General features: G+C 38.6%; 1 protein-coding gene and 1 long non-coding RNA gene across 4 annotated transcripts; one reads left to right on the top strand and one right to left on the bottom strand.

The window, feature by feature from the left end:
• Positions 1-1,575: 1,575 nt before the first annotated feature.
• On the bottom strand, positions 1,576-23,873 carry LOC125667145 (uncharacterized). 3 transcript variants are annotated; one of them, XR_008799516.1, is made up of 9 exons: positions 23,719-23,873; positions 20,195-20,303; positions 19,019-19,203; positions 18,731-18,881; positions 14,946-15,057; positions 9,723-9,826; positions 6,230-6,348; positions 5,075-5,580; positions 1,576-1,672 (listed from the first exon to the last, which is right to left on the bottom strand). It is a non-coding gene; the product is annotated as an uncharacterized LOC125667145 (long non-coding RNA). The 3 variants fall into 3 exon arrangements; XR_008799518.1 differs by having other exon boundaries at positions 19,019-19,069; positions 23,719-23,857; XR_008799517.1 differs by lacking the exon at positions 23,719-23,873 and adding an exon at positions 21,518-21,832.
• LOC125657382 (E3 ubiquitin-protein ligase TRIM71-like) lies at positions 3,428-6,199 on the top strand. The gene is made up of 2 exons (XM_056152515.1): positions 3,428-3,675; positions 3,908-6,199. Exon 2 carries the CDS (start codon positions 3,939-3,941, stop codon positions 5,607-5,609), a length of 1,671 nt encoding a protein of 556 aa, XP_056008490.1. The 5' UTR covers positions 3,428-3,675; positions 3,908-3,938; the 3' UTR covers positions 5,610-6,199.
• Positions 23,874-24,108: the final 235 nt, after the last annotated feature.

The following is a 24,108-nucleotide window of genomic DNA, read 5'->3' as shown; positions in this document are numbered from 1 at the left end:
TTTTTTTTTTTCTTGAATGAAGATATATCATTAGGTAACTCCCCTCTCCTATTTCTGAAGGACATCCCACCATTTATTTTAATTTTAAAAAAATCTACATAGATTTAAAATAAAAATGACTTGTAACTACCCCGGATCCTGACTTTTAACTACCCCGGATCCTGACTTTTAACTACCCCGGGTCCTGACTTGTAACTACCCCGGGTCCTGACTTGTAACTACCCCGGATCCTGACTTTTAACTACCCCGGGTCCTGATTTTTTAACTACTGCGGATCCTGACTTTTAACTACTCCGTCCTGATTTTTAACTACCCCGGGTCCTGACTTTTAAGTACCGCGGGTCCTGACTTTTAAGTACCGCGGGTCCTGACTTTTATCTACCCCGGGTCCTGACTTTTAACTACCCCGGATCCTGACTTTTAAGTACCGCGGGTCCTGACTTTTATCTACCCCGGGTCCTGACTTTTAACTACCCCGGGTCCTGACTTGTAACTACCCCGGATCCTGACTTTTAACTACCCCGGGTCCTGACTTTTAACAACCCCGTCCTGACTTTTAACTACCCCGGGTCCTGACTTTTAACTACCCCGTCCTGATTTTTAACTACCCGGGTCCTGACTTTTAACTACCGCGGGTCCTGACTTTTAACTACCCCGGATCCTGACTTGTAACTACCCTGGGTCCTGACTTTTAACTACCCCGTCCTGATTTTTAACTACCCCGGGTCCTGACTTTTAAGTACCGCGGATCCTGACTTTTAACTACCTATAGATACTTACACAACACTTTGATTAACCATAGCCTTTCTGTTGTTTTAACGGTGCATCTTTATAATTCTCACGTAAAAGATTTATTCCCTATGTTGGCCCAGCCTATTTCATGGAGTAGGAGGGGGGGGGGGGGGGGGGGGGGGGGGGGGGGTGGGGGCAATCTGGAGAAACAAATCTGCACTACCCAAGGATTAATCATGGTTTTCGTATACACTTGAAAAGAAAATTCTAAACAACGAGATGTTTGTAAAACACATCTGTCCCCCATGGTGCAAAATTGAAAAGGGTGATACATACATATTCTCAATTGATAGTAGTATCTTAAATTCAAAATACTGAGTAGACAATATCTTCCTAGATGTATGTCAAGAGTGGAATTACCATGTGACCTAAAACTCAATAGGGGTCATCTGCTCCTTATGTTGTACCGCTGTACCAAGTTTGGTGTCAATCAAGCAAATCATTCTTAAAATATAGGATATAATATATTACAATGTCCAGTTCAATCCCTGGCCTTTGACCTTGTGACCTCAAAATCAATAGGGGTAATCTTCTCCTGAAGATACACCAGTGTACTAAATCTGATGTCTGTCAATCAAAGGATTCTCAAGAAATTGAGCTGACAGTATATTCCTATGTCCAGTTTGACCCTTAACCTTTGACCGCATGGCTTCAAAATCAAATAGGGTCATCTTCTCCTCAAGATGTACCAGGTTTAATGTCTGTCAAGCAAAGGGTTCTCAAGATATTGAGCGGACAGTATATTCCTAAACTATTTATGAAATAAAACGCAAACACGCAATATAGGATAAGCTCGCATGCGCGAGTACAACAGAAGTTTAATCCTACACGTGTAAATGTACATAGATATCCGGAGGTTCATTGTTCCACTCAACTCAATCTACAACAGAAAAAAGAGTAATAATACAAAAACATGTAACATATTTCATGTCATTTCCTCACTAGAGGGCGCCTGATACAAAAACATGTAACGTATTTCATGTCATATCCTCACTAGAGGACGCGTGATGCAAGCTTCACTCACACTTCACACATACACAGGTAATTTACCTATTGTTTATCTGTACACAGGTAAGCTTTCTATTTACAGGGAATGGATGATATTAAGTGAAAGCTTGAGTGACGAGCCCTCTGGTACATGTAAGACAATTATTTCATTAAGCAATGTAATCTGATTCACTGATAAGAAAAATAGCTGGCGTGTGGATTCAAATTGTTGAATTTTAAAGCAAACTTTGTGTGCCATTAAAACGACAGGAACACTTCAATCCCGGATATATGGTTTCCGATCATTTTTTATGAACTTTATGTTTACATTTCCGAAATCAAAGTCGCATATCATTTCACCCCCACCCCCCAGTCCGTGAGGATCCTAGATAGAATATATCCCTAGTACCCCTTGCTTGTCGTAAGAGGTGATTAAATGAAGCGGTCATTCGGATATGACCGGAAAAACTGAGGCCCCGTATCACAGCAAAGATCCCTCCCTTTTCAAAGGCCAAAGCTCCGAGCATAGGCCCAAATTCCGCAGCCCTTTGTCGGCAATGGTAATATTTCTATACTATACGCCTGAAAATTTCTCGAGAGGGACGCCTACACAATACCCGCCCCCCCAACCAACACTAGGTGAAAGGTGAAGACAACGAACAGTGATCAATCTCATAACTACTATACAAGCAATACAAAATTGAAAATAGAGAGATGTGCAAACACGGATCCCTGGATATACCAGAGATGGAATCGGGTACCTAGGAGGAGTAAGCATCCCCTGTTGACCGGTCACATCCGCCGTCAGCCTCATATCCCGGAGTTATCCGTAGTCAAAATTAGTGTGCCAAGAACGGCCTAACAATCGGTATAAAACAAGTCAGACAGCATTTAAACCCAATGTATTATAGCTCTACACATGCGAGAATCTCCTAAAGTCTGTAAAATTCTGATTAGCCTGTTCAGTTTATTGTCAGTATACACAAAAGTTTGTAAACTTCTTCTTGCCGTGTTAAATTCATTGTTAGTATACAGAAAAGTCTGCTTAATATATAGGTAGTGATTGTTCCTTAACTAAGCGCTCAATGGGACTTTGTTTATTTCTGTGAAAGTCACACGTCACTCACATACATGTAAGTTTGTTTGGAATTTTACACGAGGTATAAATAGCGAGAAGAAATTTACAACGTCGCGCCAGTATAGTCTTTGGCACGATAAACAACCCTCAATGTAAACTAGTCTTTGGCACGATAAACAACCCTCAATGTAAACTAGTCTTTGGCACGGTAAACAACCCTCAATGCAAACTAGTCTTTGGCACGATAAACAACCCTCAATGCAAACTAGTCTTTGGCACGATAAACAACCCTCAATGCAAACTAGTCTTTGGCACGGTAAACAACCCTCAATGTAAACTAGTCTTTGGCACGATAAACAACCCTCAATGCAAACTAGTCTTTGGCACGATAAACAACCCTCAATGCAAACTAGTCTTTGGCACCAAAAACCCCCTCAATGTTACGTCCGTAAGTACTTCACCTAAATCAGGAGTTGTCTCTATATAGAACGTTGTCCAAACTGAGACAGTAGTAGTGATTACTATATGACCCCCCCCCCCCCCCCCCCCCCCCCCCCCCACACACACACACACAGAGATATTGATATTGCGAAGTATTTTTCTACACGGACTATAATGAAGGTATTTATACATACATTGAAACAATTCTATCTTCTGACGTCAATGTTGACATCGCTACCCAGTATGATCTAGGTCAAAACAAACTTTAAAACTCTATTTAAATAGATAATGTATACAGGCTGACGCACCGCACAAATATTTAATCACAGGACTAGACGGAAGGTCGATATAACAGGGAGGCCATGTTGGATTTTCAGGTGAGACAAACTTAATATTTATATTTGTGTGATCAATAAGATAGATCTGCTCATTTTAAAATAATTTCACATAACTCTGAAGAGGGTGGGGGTGGGGAGGTGGAGGTATTCAAAATGCATAGACGTCTCTGATATAAATGATGGCAGTTTATACAACATACTGTAATTCTAGCTGGTCAAGTGTTTCAATAAGTCAAACTCTTTAATTAAGATTCCCTAATTTAATTAACAGTGAACTCCTCATGTGACCCCGGACATCAGAAATGGACCCGTTCCGCAGAGCCCAGATTATCCTATTGTGTGACCTCTGTAAAACTGCCCACCTACAGAGTCACTGTGAACGTTGTGATATAAATCTATGCCAGACCTGTGTTGGGAAGCACCTCTCGGATTCGTCTATAAGACACAAAGTCGTGCTCTATAAATACAGAAAATCTCTTAACTACTCAACATGTCCACACCACGCCGACGAACTCTGTAAAAATTACTGTGAGAAATGTGACCTTCCTGTCTGTTCTACCTGCGTCTCCTCAAGTAAACATGAAGGTCACGATATATCAGATATTCTGGAAAAACTCTGCTCTAAAACAGAAAGTTTACAGAAAGATCTGGACGAACTCGAGACCAGAATTTACCCGCGATATGAAGAAATGGCCTCCGATGTCCAAACTGAGAAAGTCGAGTTAGAAACAAATTACGGAGAACTAACAACAATTGCCGATCAACAAGGAGAAATCTTACACCGGGAGATCACCGCCATTGTCAACCAGCGGAAATCCGACATTCAGGAGATGAAAATCAAACACCTATCTACCCTGAATAAAAATACAGATGAAATCACACAGAAAATGGCGGAACTCAAACAGATCATGTCCGACTTGAAATCAATCCTAAAATCAAATGACGTCTCCTTAACCTCTACTTACAAATCTAGGAATTCTGAATTTAGAACATTACCGCCTAAAGTCCGAGTTACAGTACCCAGTTTTTCTGCTCAGAAAATAAACAAAGATCAGCTCAATGAAATGTTTGGTTCTCTGTCGCCATTATCCATTAACACAGAACATGGCGACACAATGAAGTCAGCAGAAGCTGTATCGTCTCCTCCAGTCAAACCACTGCTTGATGAGCCGCGCGTCACCGCCACCATACACACTGGGTATAAGAACACTTTCTTTGGCAGACTTAGTGTTAGCTGTCTGAGTGAAGATCAAGTCTGGACATGCGGGGATAACGAAACCATGAAGCTGCTCAACCTCCAGAGTAAACTACTGACATCAATACAAACCAAGTCAAGGAGACAACCAGGGGGCATAGCAGTGACACGGGACGGAGATCTTGTTTATACTGACTATAGAGAAAGAACTATTAACTTATTAAAGAATAAACAGATACAGACCGTGATCACACTACAGGGGTGGAGTCCTGTCAATGTCTGCTGTACCGCGGGTAACGATCTCCTGGTTATCATGGACAGTGATGATGTCAAACAATCCAAAGTCGTGCGTTACTCCGGCTCCACAGAGAAACAAAGCATTCAGTTTGATGATCAGGGTCGTCCTCTCTATTCATCTGGTCCTTACACTAAATACCTCAGTGAGAACAAGAACCTGGATATCTGTGTGACTGACAATAAAGCTAGAGCAGTAGTGGTGGTCAATCAGTCAGGAAAACTCCGATTTAGATACACTGGTCATCCCTCTAATACCAAGCAATCATTTAATCCATACGGCATCACTACAGACAGCCAGAGTCACATCCTGACAGCAGACTGTAACAATCACCGTATCCACATCCTAGATCAGGACGGACAGTTCCTCCGTTACATTCACTGTGATTTAGAGTCTCCATCAGGTTTATGTGTGGACATCAGAGACAACCTCTTTGTGGCTGAGTTTAACACTGCTAAAGTGAAGAAAATCCAATATCTATAAACACAGTGTTAATTACACAGCCCTACAGTGTTAATTACACATCTAAAAACCCTGTTCATTACACACCTAAACACAGTGTTAATTGCATCTTTGTGTTGATTACAGCTGCTTGTTGATTACAGCCCTGTGTTAATTACAGCCCCATGTTAATTACAGCCCCGTGTTAATTACAGCCCTGTGTTAATTACAGCCCTGTGTCTGTGATGTGTAATTAACATGTACTTGTGTTTGTGAGTTTAACTGATAGAACAGTCTCTCACTGCTGTTTAGTAATTATATCTTACAATATCTGTATTATTATATCTAATCTTAGTATACTAATTAATAATTAGATTGTGTTACTAGTTAATTATCTATATACAATTAGACACATGTTAATCATGAAATGTAAATAAAGGTCAATCAGTTCTTGTGATGTACTAAGTCACTTTGTCAGTATTTTGTGTGTAGCCTTGAATTATAGTACATCTATACATGTACACATATACTTGTTTGTGTGTGATAAACTACTAATTATTCTGTTTGTTAATTATGTATTTCAATATGTGTTTGATTTTACAATGTATATATTAGATAAACATGATACAGAGTTCAGTCTTACATTATTACTGAGTACTTACTTAGATTTGTAGTACTGTAACAGAGAGTGACCCCAAACGTCCAGTCTTCATCACAGATCTTCAGATTCAAGGTCACAGTCTTCTGTTGACCATCAATAACATCACAACACTCCACAGTCCTACAAAACACAAAGTGTAATTATATCTAACTGTATTGTCAACAATTGTCTGTATTTCAGAACTTAATTATCTTACAAAATGTCCAGTCTATTACAGTGTGGTATATTTACATGTTTATATATATGTAAATGTAACAGGAAGGAAAAACTCGTGCTTCAACTGGAAATCAAATCCGACAACCCTGTATAACTAATGAGGTGTTCTAACTATTGATCTACAGTGACCGGTCTATCAGAGACCTGTGTATTACTAATCAGGTGTTCTAACTTTTGAGCTACAGTGACCGGTCTAACAGAGACCCCTGTATTACTAATCAGGTGTTCTAACTATTGAGCTACAGTGACCGGTCTAACAGAGACCCCTGTATTACTAATCAGGTGCTCTAACTATTGAGCTACAGTGACCGGTCTAACAGAGACCCCTGTATTACTAATCAGGTGTTCTAACTATTGAGCTACAGTGACCGGTGTATCAGAGACCCCTGTATTACTAATCAGGTGTTCTAACTATTGAGCTACAGTGACCGGTGTATCAGAGACCCCTGTATTACTAATCAGGTGCTTTAACTATTGAGCTACCGTGTCCGGTCTACCTGAGATTCATGTATTACTAGTATGGTGCTCTAACTATTGAGCTACAGTGACCGGTCTGTCCGAGACGCCTGTATTACTAGTCAGGTGTTCTAACTATTGAGCTACAGTGACCGGTCTATCAGAGACCCCTGTATTACTAATCAGGTGTTTTAACTATTGAGCTACAGTGGCCGGTCTATCAGAGACCCGTGTATTACTAGTCAGACTTTCTAACCACGGAGCTATCCAGATCGATATCCATGGTTCATCTTAACATCAGCTTATGGATAGGTCAATAGTTAGAGCACATGATTTGTAATACAGGGGTCTCTGAAAAACTGGTCACCTAACTAGTAATACAGGGGTCTCTGAAAAACTGGGCACCTAACTAGTAATACAGGGGTCTCAGATAGACGGTCATGGTAGCTCAATGGTTAAAGCAATTGACTAGTAATATAGGGGTCTTGGATAGACTGGCCATGGTAGATCAATGGTAAGAGCACCTGACTAGTACAACAGGGGTCTCTGATAGACCGCTCACGGTAGTTCAATTGTTAGATCACTTGACTAGTAATAGAGGGGTCTCTGATAGACCGGTCATGGTAGCTCAATGGTTAGAGCACCTGACTAGTAATACAACGGTCTCTAATAGACCGGTCTCGGTAGCTCAGTGGTTAGAGCCCCTGACTAGAAATACAGGGGTCTCTGATAGACCGGACACGGTAGCTCAATGTTTAGAGCACCTGACTAGTAATACAAGGGTCTCCCATAGACCGGTCACGGTAGCTCAATGGTTAAAGCAACTGACTAGTAATACAGGAGTCTCTGATAGACCAGTCATGGTAGCTCAATTGTTAGAGCACCTGACTAGTACAACAGGGGTCTCTGATAGACCGGTCATGGTAGCTCAATGGTTAGAGCACCTGACTTGTACAACATGGGTCTCTGATAGACCGGTCATGGTAGCTCAATTGTTATATCACCTGACTAGTAGTATAGGGATCTCTGATAGACCGGTCATGGTAGCTCAATGGTTAGAGCACCTTAATAGTAATACAAGGGTGTACGATAGACTAATCATGGTAGCTCAATGATTAGAGCACCTGACTAGTACAACAGGGGTCTCCGATAGACCGGTAATGGTAGCTCAATGGTTAGAGCACCTGACTAGTAATACTGGGATCTCAGATAGACCGGTCATGGTAGCTCAATAGCTTTTTTTTTGGTAGCTCAATAGTTAAAACACCTGACTCACACAGGGGTCTAGGATAAACCGGTCACAGTAGCTCAATGACTGGAGCATGTGACTAGTAATACAGGGGTTTCTGATAAACCACTCATGGTAGCTCAATGGTTAAAGCAACAGACTAGTAATACAGGGGTCTCTGATACACCGGTCATGGTAGCTCAATGGTTAGAGCCCCTGACTAGTACAACAGGAGTCCCTGATAGACCGGTCATGGTAGCTCAATGGATAGAGCACCTGACTAGTAATACAAGGGTCTCCGATAGATCGGTCACGGTAGCTCAATGGTTAAAGCAACTGACTAGTACAACAGGGGTCTCTGATAGACCGGTCATGTGGTAGCTTTATGGTTAGAACACCTGACTAGTAATACAAGGGTCTCCGAAAGATCGGTCACGGTAGCTCAATGGTTAAAGCAACTGACTAGTAATACAGGGGTCTCTAATACACCGGTCAAGGTAGCTCAATGACTGGAGCACGTGACTAGTAATACAGGGGTTTTGGATAGACCCGTCATGGTTGTTCAATGGTTAGAGCACCTGACTAATGAAAGAAAGTAAAAGTGATCAAGTTCACATACCCCACGCTCCAACATTGCTTAACAATGTCTCACATAATGAATGGTAATGTTATGCATTGCTGCAAGAACAGCACAGACGGGCTCAAAATTCAAAAGGGGTATAACTCCAAGAAAAATAATTGAATCAGAATTTTCTGGGAATATGCACATCTACACAGTGTGTCCTTATTAACTACAAATTTTCGTCAAATTCTGTTATGCGATCTCTGAGGAATTGTACTGACAACAACAGGACAGAAGGACTCAAAATTCTAAGTTCAAAAGGGACAATCAGACACTGCACGAAAAGTTGCGTTTAATATAAAATTAAACACCAATTATACCCCAATTAAATGTCAAATTTAAACGTAAAATGCACATTTAATAGAAAATTAAATGTCAAATTTACTTTGCGTTTCAGTGGCGTATAATTTTCCGTAAACGCCGAAATTTAATGACGTTTAATGTCGATTATTGAAATATAATAGGAGTTCCGCTGACAAGAAAGGTTCAACAGCACTTAAGAAGATGTCATTTAAGTGTTTTACACACCAATACTATATAACATGTTTGGCATCGCCCTGAGGTCAGAACCCCTACCCCAGGGATCATGAAATTTACAATTTTGATAGAGGCTTTCCTGCTCTACATCCCTATGCATTTAGTTTTTCTAACACATGTATAGTCGTAAAGAAGATTTATTGAAAATTGGTCAAATTTGGGCAGTTTTTGCCCCGCCCCTAAAGCCACAGGAGTCCAGGAATTCTGAAATTTACAATTTATTTCCCCGTTGTCTTGAAGATGTTAACACACCTAACACGACAGGCAACACATGACAACGGATGCAGACCAATTGCAATAGGTCATCTGAGTTTCATTAAAAATATCAATGCTATATTACATATGCCCTGGCCATTACATGGAACATTTCACATGTAAATCCATTAACACATCTGACATTTCATGGAACATTTACATGTAATTCCATTAACAAACCTGGCATTTTGAACACCAGTAGAGCTATCCAGGTCCTGCAATATGTCAGAGTCTCGGGAAAATTATCCTCATCAATCAACAGCATGTCTCCAGTAACCGTTACCCTACAATATTTATTTTCACATCAAATATTGGTTAACCACAAACTGATCCTTTACACCATTATATCATGCTTTTAGATCACAAATTAATACTCAAAAGATCGATACAATGATACTGAATGTATCAAAATGAGACCAAACCAGTGCACATCTATGAATACCGAGTCCTACAAGTTCTATGAAATCTCTATCTTAAATAGTTCAGGAGATAACAAGAGGTACTGTTATATTCTCCCTCACTTTGTTCGTCCGAATATAAATTAATTAGATGCTAATTACCAAAAAACAAGAAACTATATAGTATAAGTAGGATGGCAGCTCGCTAGCACTTTATTCATCACTCGTAATGTCCTTAAGAAATATATCGCAAACAAAACTACTCATGTTAATACACATCAATATATACACAGATTAATGTCATCTGATAAATGGTTACTATCCGCCATAGAAATATTGTAAAATTTACCTGTACGTAGAACTAGCGAGCGTGCTTAGAATGCCGCACAAACACATGTTCGCCTATTTATATGCCTTCACCACGTGACCAATACAAATGATATTCGAACCCGACTACCTATAAAACACCCGCATATAATTATAATGATCAATGCTCACTAAGAATATCCCCTGCTTACCCCAATCTCCCAAAAGGGTGTTCCATGCGATGAAAAAAGCCGTTAAAGAATTTAAATGGAAACCATATTGCTACTTCGATATCCAGTGCGCGTGACCTTTGACCTTTTGACCCAAAAATTGATAGGGAACATCATTCCATGGGTAGTCCATATGTATGACATGGTGACTGTAGGTGGAAAGGATAACGCTTTTAAGCCCGGAAACCATATTGCTACTTCGATGTCCAGTGCACTTGACCTTTGACCTTTTGACCCCAAAATCATTAGGGAACATCTTCATCCCATGGGTAGTCCATATATATGATATGGTGACGGTCGGTGGAAAGGATAATGCTTTAGAGCCCAGAAACCATTGCGTCTACAGACGGACGGACGGACGGACAGACAGACGGACAACCCGATTCCAGTATACCCCCCACCCCCACAACTTGTTGCGGGGGGTATAATGAAGAGGTCAGATTCTTATTAAAAGTAGATTTAGGTCATAAGTTCAAACACTAAATCAAAGTCTTGCCATAAAAATCTATACACAAAATATAAAAGCTTTTTCCTTAAATAGTTTAGAAGATATTAACTAGGCCATTTTTTTGGAAAGTAGGTGGAGGTCAAAAGATCAAATGTGATTGTACCACAAGGTCATCTTGTCAACAAGAACCTATAAACAAAATATGAAAGCCCTACCTTGAATACTATTGAAAATATTTGGTAGGTTACATTTTCTTGAAATAAGGTCAAATTTCAAGGTCACAAAGTCAAAGGTTATAGTATGAAAAAATAGGTTTTGTCATAAAAATTTAAATACAAAATATGTTGAGGAGATATTGAATAGGTCAGAATGATCAAACTCCCAGGTTAAGGTCAAACTTCACAAAATAAAGTTTTTCCATGAAGAATCTATATACAAACAAGAGGCCCTTGGGCCACATCGCTCACCTGAGTCACATTGGTTCACATCAGAAGACTTTCCATATATATTTGCATGTAAACCTATAGTCCCTATTATGGCGCCAACCTACCCCTGAAGGCCATGGTTTTTGCAAACTTGAATCTACACTATGTCAGAAAGCTTTCATGTAAATTTGAACTTCTTTGGCCCACTAGTTCTTGAGAAGAAGATTTTTAAAGATTTTTCCTATATATTTGTATGTAAAAATTTGATCCCCCCTTGTGTCCCCATCCTACCCCCATGGGCCATGATTTGAACAAACTTCAATCTGCACTATGTCAGAAATCTTTCATGTAAATATCAGCTTTTCTGGCTCAGTGGTTCTTGAGAAGAAGATATTTAAAGATTTTCCGTATATATTTGTATGTAAAACTTTGATCCCCTATTGTGGCCCCATCCTACGCCAGGGGGGGGAGGGGGGGGGGGCATGATTTGAACAAACTTAACTCTACACTATGTTAGGAAGCTTTCATGTAAATATCAGCTTTTCTAGCTCAGTGGTTCTTGGGCAGACGATTTTTAAAGATTGTCCCTATATATTTGTATGTAAAACTTTGATTCCCTATTGTGGCAACATCCAACCCCCAGGGGCAATGATTTTAACAAACTTGAATCTGCACTATATCAGGAAGATTTCATGTAAATATCAGCTTTTCTGGCTCAGTGGTTCTTGAGAAGATTTTTAAAGATTGTCCCTATATATTGTTTTTCCTATATATTTGTATAAAAAACTTTGATCCCCCCTCGTGGCCCCATCCAACCCCTGGGGGCCATGATTTTAACAATTTAGAATCTGCACTATATCAGAAAGCTTTCATATAAATCTCAGCTTTTCTGGTTCAGTGGTTCTTGAGAAGAAGATTTTTAAAGATTGTTCCTATATATTTGTATGTAAAATTTGATCCCCTATTGTATTCTTAACCTATCCCCGGCCCCTGGGGGCCATGATTTTCACAAAACTTGAATTTGCACTATGGCAGAGAGCTTACGTGTACATTTCAGCTCTTCCAGCTTAGTGATTCTTGAGGAGAAGGTTTTTAAATGACACCACCCTATTTTTGCATTTTCGTCATTATCTCTCCTTTGAAGGGGGCACAGCCCTTCATTTGAACAAATGTAAATCCCATTCATCCAAGGATGATTTTTACCAAGTTTGATTGAAATTGGCCCTCTAGTTCTGGAAAAGATTTTAAAATTTGTCAGTGTAATTTCACTATTTCACTATTATCTTCCCTTGGAGGAGGATGTTGCCCCTCATTAGACCAAACTTGAATCCCCATCACTCAAATATTATATGTTTGAAATTGCCCAAGTTGTTCTGAAGAAGAAGATGAAAATTTGAAAAGTTTACAACGACGCAAATGACAGACAACAGAAAGTTTTAATCAGAAAAGCTAACTTGAGCCTTCAATTTGCCTGTTACTAGTGATGGGCAATCGGGGGGGAAAAAATCGATAATCGGATTAATCAGATGCACCTTTTCGGTTGATTAATCGAAAAATAATCGAATTTTATTCATTTCCAATTTATGGCAGAAATATATTAAATTTACTTTATTCTTATACCCCAAATATTAAGTTAATTAGAATGAAATCATAACATTGATCGATTGTATCTTGTTTAACGTCTCTTTCGAGAATTTTTCACTATGGTCTGAGACGTCTAAAATCATTTGAAATTTGAAGTTAATAATCCCATACTTTCGATTTTGTTTTCCCGGAATAGGGATAGATCTCTCGACTGTTGTTGTTGTTCCTATGGGTTAGAATAGAGCCTCATTACCCCTTGCTTGTTATAAGAGGCAAAATCCGAGGCCCCGGGTCGTGTCACAGCAGGTGTGGCACGATAAAGATCCCTCCCTGCTCAAAGACTGTAAGCGTTGAGCATAGGCCTAACTTTTGAAGCCCTTCACCGGCAATGGTGATGTCTCCGTATAAGTGAAAGATTCTAAAGAGGGACGTTAAAACTATATTCAATCTTATCGGATGATTCAGCTTCGTCAGCCATTTTTAATTTTAGTGAAGTCGCGGCAGGAATATTCGTATTATAAAAAAAATTCCGACGTCGGCGATTTTCAATTTTGAAAATGACAATCGATTATTCACATCATTTCAGTTTTAACGACCGACAATCGAAAGTCGGCGACAATTGGTACATCACTACCTGTTACTTAGGGGCGAGATCAAAAGATCGATGTCGGATAAAAACAAAAAAAATTCAATTAGTTAGGGGGAGGGGGGATAAAATATCCCGTAAGTTCCTGTCATCCAACATTGATTACACTTTAGTGGAAAGAGAAAAATGACAATTAAGCTATTGTTAAAAAACACATAATATTACATTTTAATAAACATTTAATAGTTTTAATGTGCACTTTCAATTGTGAATAAACAGTAGAAAATTACAGTGTTATTTATAATTGTATGTTTATGCTTGTTAATCAATTAGTTTCCAACATTCTAAGGAGGGGGGGGGGGGGTCTTAGTGAAAACTATTTGAATTTAGTTCTTTGTGAAACATTGAACATTTGATCTCGCCCCTTACTTGCGTGATATGTGATCAAAGGCTATTCAACAAGAGGCTCATGGGCCTCATCGCTCACACGAGTCACCTTGGCCCATGATTTTTACAAACTTTACTCTGCATTATGTCAGGAAACTTTCATGTAAATTTGTACTTTCCTGGCACAGGGGTTCATGAGAAGAAGATTTTCAAAAACTGTACCTATATATTCGCATGTAAAACTTTGATCCCCTATTGTGGCCCTACCCTACTCATGTGGGTTTTGGTTTGAACAAAATGAAATTTGCACTATGTTAGGAAGCTTTCATGTTTATTTCAACTCTTCTAGCCCAGTGATTCTTGAGAAGAACTTTTTAAACAACCCCACCCTATTTTAGCATTTTAGTGATCATTTCCTTTGAAGGGGGCATGACCCTTCATTTGAACAAACTTAAATGATCTTCACCCAAGGATGCTTTTTCCCCAAGTTTGGTTTGAAATTGGCCAGTGGTTCTGGAGAGGAAGTCAAAAATGTAAAAAGTTTACCGACGAATAGACAGATGACAGACAACTGGCGATCAGAATCAGGTGAGCTAAAACAGTTGAAATAAGCAATTTTTCCTTCTGTAAAGTACATGTTCTGAGTGTCCTTGACTTTTCAAAAATGACCTTGAACCAAACGTCCCGTCCCAAGAACTATTGCTGATCAATTTCTGATGAATGGTTTAGGAGACAGGAATCAAAAACTGTTGAAATAAGGAACTTTTATTATCTGAGTGACCTTGGCCTTTCCACAATGACCTTGAGAGACTTTGGTCCACAAGTCCTTACCTGAGCATTTGTGATCAATTTCTGATGAAAAGTTTAGGAGATATGAGGTGGAACAGACATGACAGAGAATATATTAATGCTCCTCAAATTTTTTTTGGGATCATAAAAGTTTACATAAGAAAGGACGGATGGACTACAGATAAGGGGAGATAAAAAAAGCTCACATGAGCTTAGATTTCAAGTGAACTAAAAAGGAAAACAAAATTACCAGCTCCATACAAAAGGCTATCTCCAAAAATGGATCAGATCTGATGGTAAGAGAACTGCTTTCTGCTTCTGCTCCATCAGCAGGGTGTCAACATCTTTTAAGGTCCAGAATGCTGAAAAACCAAAGTAGCATTGAGTGCTGGAATCACCAGAAATCAGACAGGCAAGTAAAATTGTCTGCAGGTTGAAAATGCTCAGTAAATTTTTTGAAGAGAATTTTGTCAAGCGACTTTGTTCTCTGTTTCATGATAGAATATGAATAAGGCCAACGATAAAAATTGTTGAGTTTCCGCTAATGTTCCAGAAAAAGATAGGGTAGGAAGGTAGGAAATAAATTATTTTTTTTGTTTTAATTTTATTTTTTCAAAGTATGCAAAAACATTGTAAACTCTAACAAGTGTAGTATAGGAAGGAGGAGAAAATCTTTGGCTGGACCGGGAATCGAACCTGGGACCCCTGCATTACTAGGCAGGTGCTCTAACCATTGAGCTATCCAGACCGATATTCAGTCCGTAGAGCCCCAATTACTACATTCCTCCCTCCTTAAGATCAATTATAATTCATAATTGTCTTTCAATATCAACCCAGGTTCTTTTTGACAGGCCAACCTGCACCATTAGGGGTGGTCAACGGCACCAAATGTAGTATGGGAAGGAGAAAATCTTTGGCTGAACCCCTGCATTTCTATAACCACTGAGCTATCCAGGCCAATATCCACGGTCCGTATAGCCCTAATTACTGCACAAGTTAAATGTTCTATTATACTTTCAAAATAAAATTTTGCCTAAATTGCATTGCAAGGTGAAGATAACGAACAGTGATCAATCTCATAACTCCTACAAGCAATACAAAATAGATAGTTGGGCAAACACGGACCCCTGGACACACCAGAGGTGGATCAGGTGCCTAGGAGGAGTAAGCATCCCCTGTTGACCGGTCACACCCGCCGTGAGCCCCATATCCTTTCAATCATAACATTTCACCTGTTATTGGCTGAGGATTATTTCCAGATGTTTTATAAGAAACTATATTTTTCAATGAAACATATCTAGCATAAAACAACAAAAGTTAACTCCTCTATGCCACTATGCTCTACAAGTACCAGATATATTGTTTCTACATTTAGATTGGTTGTCATAGGAATACTTCTATTGGATATGTTTGACAGGAAAATAATGTGATGGTTTTGAAAAAATATATTAAATCATCACCAAAATATCAACATCATTAACATATTTTAAGTTTATTAATACATTTCTGAATGTATTTTCACAATCTAAATGGAACAAGGGTAGGAAGACAGTCTGGGCAGATCCCACTTATCCTAATGGGATCCAACTCTCTTCCAGCTAAAACTTTTTACCGGACATAAATTTTTATTTTAAAAACAATCTGCACATCTTTTTTTCCTCTCGGCTCTCACCGGCCATCAACAACTCGGATGAGCTCACTGCTTTATTTGCGACCTTTTTCATAGTGTTTTCAGTTAGAACTGCAGCAGAAACCAAGGATGTGCATACAAATTTGACAGACTGGACATTCATGTCTGTCACTCTGCATCATGACCTCCATATAAAACTAGGGTCCCCGTCTAATGCCCGTTGAAATGATAGCATAAAACAGTGCATGGCTATAAATAGCCACCGTCTAAAAACAACATAGGAGTTGGCAATTTTAACAAAAGAAAGTCTTCTATGAAAACATGACACTTGGCAGAGTCTCTCGACCGTCTGTTAACTTCAATTGTTAAATCATCGTTGCGTGAGCACGCATGGAGGTACTAGCCACTGGGTCAACCATCATCCATGATGTTAGTTAGAAACATCATCCATGATGTTAGTTAGAAACATCATCAATGTTGTTTAAACGCTTGACACAAAACCATGCAATTTTGTATATCATTAAAGTGTTTGAATGACTTCATCTCAATGTCCAACAAAACCGAAAACCAAGAACCGGGAATATATTTTTTCCGGGAAAATGATGATTTTTGTTTTAAATATCAAAAAAAAAAATCTAGGGTCGGGGCTATAATTTAGGGTCGGTCGGGTTAGCGGAAACACAACACATTTTATCAGTGGCCTAAGAACTCTGCAACGCAGGGCATATGCTTCCTTAATGAATTTATACTAGCTTTTCTATGAAGTCCAGTAGTGACCTTGACTTTCAGGACCCCAAAATCAACGCATACAAATAATTTCAGATAAATTGTTAAAAACATACATTATAACCTTAGAGTTTAATCCCAAAGAGGCCCTTAAGCCACATCACTCACCCGAGTTACCTTGCTCTTGGTCAGCTGTTTTGATTTTCAAATTTTTTTGTATTTTAAATCATTATTCCTATGAAATATGTTGACTCTATTTTGTGGCCCCACCTAGCCCCTAAGTTCACGACATAAAGCAAACTTAAATTCACACAACACAGGAATGCCTCAATACCATATGACTATTCTGTAAAACATTCAGGTCATTATACATGTATGTATACAAAATATGAATGTTCTACCTAAACCGGTCAGTAGATCAAACTCTAATGTCAAGGTGACAAGGTGAAAAACTTTATGGCCATAAAAAAGAATGCAAATATGAGAGCCCCACTGCTCATTATTCAAAAGTTATGAGGAAGGTTAAAATTTCAGACAGACAGGACAAAAACAATTCCACCCCATCCTTAGTCAGGGTCATAAAAAAACCTTGTTTTCACACAACTTGGGGACATTTGCATTTGAATATGATTTAATGTGGTCCTGCTACTCTTGAACAGTCTTTGTTTTAATAAATTTTCTGCATATTACCATATAAAACTCTGATTTCATATTGTGCCCCCACCCTACCCCTGGGGTCCTTGTGTTCAACTTCAATTTGAATTAAATGCAGCTACTTGCATATCAATAGTGAACGCAGTGCTCTGGCTCATACTGCAAGCTCCAATGACTAAGGAGCACAGGATAATCCGAGCTAAATCTGAACCTTTAACTGATATCATCCCAGAAGTCCCTTGTCAAAAATGACGGAGATCTCGAAAAGTCACACTTTGGACTATATGAATTTCTTTGAAAGGATATGTTAAGATTCCTACAGAGACTTTAAGAATTGGGCGATATTCAGAGAGGAGTGGTTTTCTGAGGGGCCGATTTGGAGAAGTTTCACTATATAATTTCCCCTTTCAAGTTGACACGCTGCTTCATTTGAACAAACATGAATTCCCTTTTCCCAAGAATGTTTTGTGGCAAGATAAAAATCCCTCCCTGCTCAAAGGCCATAAGCGCCGAGCATAGACCTAAATTTTGCAGCCCTTCGCCAGAACTGATGATGTCTCCATGAGTGAAATTTTGTTGAGAGGGGTGTTCAACGAATCGATATACAATTGACAGACGGCGATAACGAACGGGCAGATCAATAGCAAAAGATCACCTGAGTGACTAAGGTGACCTAACAATGCATTCCTGGTGAGTCAGGTACATAGAATATACTGGTAATATAAAGAGAAGATAACGAACAGTGATCATGCAATTTTCATAAATTCCACAAAGTATACAAAATTAAGAGAATGACAATTTATACTTATAGGTATATATCATAATTGTAAGTAAACTGAGGCAATACATGTGGTTATGTCTTTAACTAGTAACCGTAGCCAAATTCAGAGAATTCAAACAGCATTATAACTCTAAACTTAGATGATTTGAAAGTGCATTATTGTAATTCATCTAGTCTAAGGGAGATAACTGTAATATCTGCTTTCATGCTCTCTACAGTCTGAACTTATGAGAAAATTTTATACTTCTCTTGAATCTTCTTTGGAAAATTCCCATGGATTACTACATCTCAGCAAGACCACAGTTATATTTATTAAAGCGTTCAGCCTCTACCAGCACTCCAGCAGGTAATGATGGGCTGAGAAAAAGTCATATATCCATCATCAACCACTGTCTCTACAAATATCCAGCAATAAGTTATGAATTAAACTTCAGAATGTAAATGAGGCTGATATGAGTCACAAATATTGCCAGCTTAGGAAAAATGAGTCTCCACGTGCCACCCTTGTTTAGAGCAATATGTAACCACTGACCTGGACAGTGCTGCTGTTCAAGTGGCAGATTCCATCTACCAGGGCGGGCTTCTGAAGAAAAAAAACCCATTGACACCTGTCACTAGTCCAAGAGGATAATCAAAGGCCTGAAGGGCCTGAGAGTCGACTCTCTCTTCATCTGCTCGTCAATGTTTTGGAGAATTACAAAGTTTCTGTTTCTGCAACTTAAGAATTTTAATTTGTAAAGTCTTGAGTATATATTTTAACATAATGTATATACTTAAAGATAATTTACACTTTAGGCCTAGAGAGGAATTTTGAGAGTCATAACTCAAACAAAACATTGACTTGTTATGACATTGTTTCCCTGAACAATTCTTGAGAAAAAAATATTTTCCTATATACTGTTTCCAAACACAACATCAGAAAATGTATTCATTGCACTCTCTTTGATCCCCTTTACAAGAGGCCCAAGGGCCACATCGCTCACCTGTGCTCACATTTAAAGATTTTCCCTATATATTTGTATGCAAAACTTTGATCCCCCTTGTGACCCCATCCTACCCCTGCGGCTATGATTTGAACAAACTGAAATCTGAAATATGTCAGAAAGCTTTCAGGTAAATATCAGCTTTTTTGGCTCAGTGGTCCCAGAGAAGATTTTTAAAGATTTTTCTATATATTGGCATTTAAAAATTTGACCCCCTATTGTAGCCCCATCCAACCACCGGGGGCCATGATTTGAACAAACTTGAATCTGCATTATGTCAGGAAGCTTTCATGTCAATCTCAGCTTTTCTGGACCGGTGGTTCTTGAGAAGAAATTTTTTAAATGACCCCACCCTATTTTTGCATTTTTGCGATTGTCTTCCCTTTGAAAGGGACATGGCCCTTCATTTGAACAAACTTGAAAGCCCTTTACTTAAGGATGCTTTGTGGCAAGTTTGGTTGAAATTGGCGTAGCGGTTCTTGAGAAGAAGTCGAAAATGTGAAAAGTTTACGACGACGACAGACAACGAACAAATTTTGATCAGAAAAGCTTACTTGAGCCTTTGGCTCAGGTGAGCTGAAAAGCATCAAGTCTAGGTCCCCATTTTTGCCAAAAAATACATGCAACATAAAACAAAACCTGTATATACATGTATAAAAATAATATCTGTATTTTAATTACTTATAAAGAGTCAGACTTCTGAACCTGTTTGTAATTCTACTTACCATCAACTGTTCGAAGGCCGATTCTGAATACCCGTAATTTCAGTTGGATTGTAGGAATGCGGTAAATTGAGTACTGCTGCCTGCCGACTGACCAGACTTCAGTCACCACCTATAGGGGAAAAAAACTCACATGATTAATGAACATATTTGATATATATTTTCAATAGTATGTTCCTATTGCGATTAAAGAGCTTGAAATATTAGAATAATGAACTGCATTTCATCTACTACCTCTAGATATGCATATGCCCTACCATGGAACCAGATCCCGATGAATGTAAAAACATAACAATATAAACAAGAGGCCCAGGGCCACATCGCTCACCTGAGCCACATTGGCTCTGCTGTTGTTCAGGGTCAACACCAAAGTATAACAAGGTCTTGCCATAAACATGATAAAGAATTCATATTCAAAACAGTGCTCCAAGTCACATCTACTATCAGGTCAGAAAATGGCCACCTAGAAAAATTTCTGGTCGCCATTTTCATATATCTAGTCGCCATGTTCAAAATTTCTACTTGCCATGGTAAAAGATTTTGTAAATAACATCTACAAGTTTTTTTTTAATTTGAATATCTTTCAAGAAAAAAATCAACACCCATGTATGCGATTTGTTTGTTTTATTTTTAAACTGAATAGAAATGTGCTGTGAAACATGCTGGATGCTAACAAGTCAAGTATTTACTCTGGCAAAAGTTGTATTGCATTGGGCCATCCTGTATATTTTACAGTACGCTTCTGGGGAAGAAAACCTAGCGTTCCAAACAAGGATTTACTTTAAAGTCCTCAACTAGAAAACTGACACGGTCAGCAAGGGCCCCGCCGAGGGTTATTAGAGGAAAGTGACATCTGTATTTGATATAGCAATGTTTGGGGCTGGTATATATGTTAGAATTAATAATATATAAAGATACATTGGAATGCCAATTTGTGAAAAAGGAATCATGAAGCATATTTTTGAGAGACTTATGCAATTTAAATTACTTCTGTTTGACACACTCATGACATCCACTCAAACACAACAGAGTGCAACAAAATCCCATTGTAATAGGGGACTCAAAATGGATAACTGGTACAAAATATGGTACATACTATTCGAAAAGGATTATGAATTTGACATATTGATGTCTTGGAAAAGGAAATTCTGACATCGGGGCTCTAAGCGTTTTCAAAAACATTGTCATTTGATAAAAGTGTTCTACATTTTTAAAAACAGAGATTAATATGTCTTTACATACATAGGTGAGAAAGTTTCCATTATTCCTAGCCGAGACATACCATGTATGTGCAAAAAATGCATAAGCAAATATCAAAATACTCACATAGAAAATGTGGACGAAGCGCAGCGAAACACGCCATTTCGAGATTTTCACCGACGAAAGCTCGGTAACAGTAATGAATAAGGTACACTCATTTTGTATCTATTTTGTGACTTTCTTTATCAAAAGGAACAGTTCTCTAATGTGTAACGTGCAATTGCTACATAATTCAATAACTTGAAGCATGAAGCAGTTTCACTTTGCAACCGGATATAAGAAATTTTATTTCGTATTCCGATCCCGATCGAAAGTTGTTGACTGGGAATGACGTGTTTTAATTCAATATACATGTAACATCAAGCATTTTTTATATTACATTAAAAAAAAACAAATATATACACATACACAAAATTTGAAAACTGTACGATAAAAACTGTTTGAGTTATCGTGTCACAAAGAAAGTGTTGACGGACAGACAGACGGACGGACGGTCGAATGGACAGACAATGTGATTACTATAGGGCTTCCCGCATTTCATGCGGGGCCCTAATAAGTGGGCCTTCACTGCTTTTGCGAATAAGAGCTTCTACTTTTGTTGGATATTTTACTGAACAATCAGTACCAGCATCAATAAGAACACTACATCCCGAGTTTGTAATTGTCTGTGAAAATTAGCTGCAACAGTTGCCTCGCTCAACTTACTGCTAATAATGCAGTCACGGACAAGACGTGCATCTTACTGTTACCGTGAATAGTCACAGTTCCACATTTGAAAGATGTACACCAGGTCATGATGAAATCGGACAATGGGTGTCCAGAAATGGTGGACGTTGCTGGCTGATTGGCCTCACAAATTCTGCAAAACATTTTGCAATCTCTATATCAACCATGAAAATGCCTTATCAAGACTGAGGTTCTTCCTTTACTTTTGCATTTTTCTTTAGACACAGAGCGATTAAGAAAAATAATAAAAACGCAAAAAAATTGATGGAATTCGGCCGGATCAAAAACATTATTTCTTAAATCTTTTTTTTTCACGTCTAAAAATAAGAACTACTTAAATCTATTCCCTTGGCTCGTCCGGTAATGCAAACCATGATGACATCCCCCCACCCCCCACTGATAACCAGCCATGCCACTTCATGACTGAAAAATCATTAATTATAATTCTAGTTTTGTGAATAAATTTCAATGTATCCTTACAAAAACAGTGGAGAGGGTCTCAAATATGTTGCAATTTATTCAATATTATTTGAGAGTGCTGAAATATTTCATCATTGTGTTACAACTAGGATTATGTACAATATTATAAATTTTGTTCAAATTTTCTCTTCTAAAGCATGCCATTGCTACAAGGAGATTATTATATGAATTTCATTTTTAAAAATCAAATAGGTGTGTATTAGTGACTTGGAAAGATAGAAAGTAAAAATAGGGAAAGTAGCCTCTATTTTCGAGAGCATACAGTATAGAAGAAGTCTCGGGTCAAAGGTTAAGTAAGTCACCGTGAAGGCGGCAGAAATAAAATGTATAGGTATAAAAATATTTCAATCCCATTCATGTATACGTTTTATGTTTTAATGACTTGATATAAAACCATGGGAGAAAACTAGAATGGGCTGTTTCTGCTGCCTAATTTTAGTCATATACTGAGTATTTGGCAAATATATATTGTTTAAATTAAACCTGACCAAAGCATGAACATTACAAAATATGTACATACCTACGTAGCTGCGCTCGCTCAAACGGTAGCACCGTCAACATATTATTGATTATCGCACTTGAAACAACAGATGCATTGCTCGATTGCCCCTGATACAATTCTACAAACATACAGTTTACCATAGGACGGATCATCTAGGGACGGATCAACTGTGGGACGGATAAACCTGACACCGGATGGTCTGACATGGATGCAATTCGAGGAGTTCCGATTGATATGGATGGCATTCAACCGTCCGAATTTACTCTTACTTTACTCTCACATAAGGCTGTGAATATTTTGGCTTTAATGATTAAGTTTTCTTTTTTCTATTTAAGTAACAAAAACGCTGACCGGTAAATATTTCTTCAAAACAGTCAATTTCATCTATTCACAGGTGACCCCCCATAACATCACTGCATACAATATTTTCCGTTCCATTTTCTGTTCCGCGTTTTAGCAACACCCATGAAATTTGAAAAACCCGTCTGTCCTGAATATTTCTTTCATGGACCTCAGGCTAAACCAAATAACCAGAGGAATCTAAATAAATGGTACCTACGTGTCATAGTACTGTACCCGACAGTCATTTTCGCTAAGTATCCGCAAATATAAGCTTTCTGTCTGATCACGCTGATTCGGCATCCATCTTCGTTTCCGCTGCAAGTGTCTTCTGCTTCATCAAGAAAGACAACTCTTGTTTTAGCAATCGCACACTCTCGGGCCTTTCCGGCAAATGAAATACAACACATTCATATTCCCGAGCTTACGGAATGACCCGAGAAGTTCCTTTCAAGATTTTTTTTTTGGTTGGTGGCGGATCAAGAAAATTTTGCAACCAAAGAGAAGGAAGGGGAGATCTTTTTATATGACCCCCCCCCCCCCCCAACTACCATAACCAAAGGGGGGTTGGGGTACACGTACTCCCGTATCTTTTAGATCTGCAAACGTA

The sequence above is a fragment of the Ostrea edulis genome, unplaced genomic scaffold (assembly GCF_947568905.1).
Source record: "Ostrea edulis unplaced genomic scaffold, xbOstEdul1.1 scaffold_79, whole genome shotgun sequence".
Lineage (NCBI taxonomy): Eukaryota > Metazoa > Mollusca > Bivalvia > Ostreida > Ostreidae > Ostrea > Ostrea edulis.
Note: the sequence above shows the minus strand (reverse complement) of the source record. Positions and strands in the feature narration are given on the sequence as shown.

Excerpts from the sequence above, each read along its gene's own strand:
- LOC125657382 (XM_056152515.1), top strand. The coding sequence starts at position 3,939 with ATGGACCCGTTCCGCAGAGCCCAGATTATCCTATTGTGTGACCTCTGT.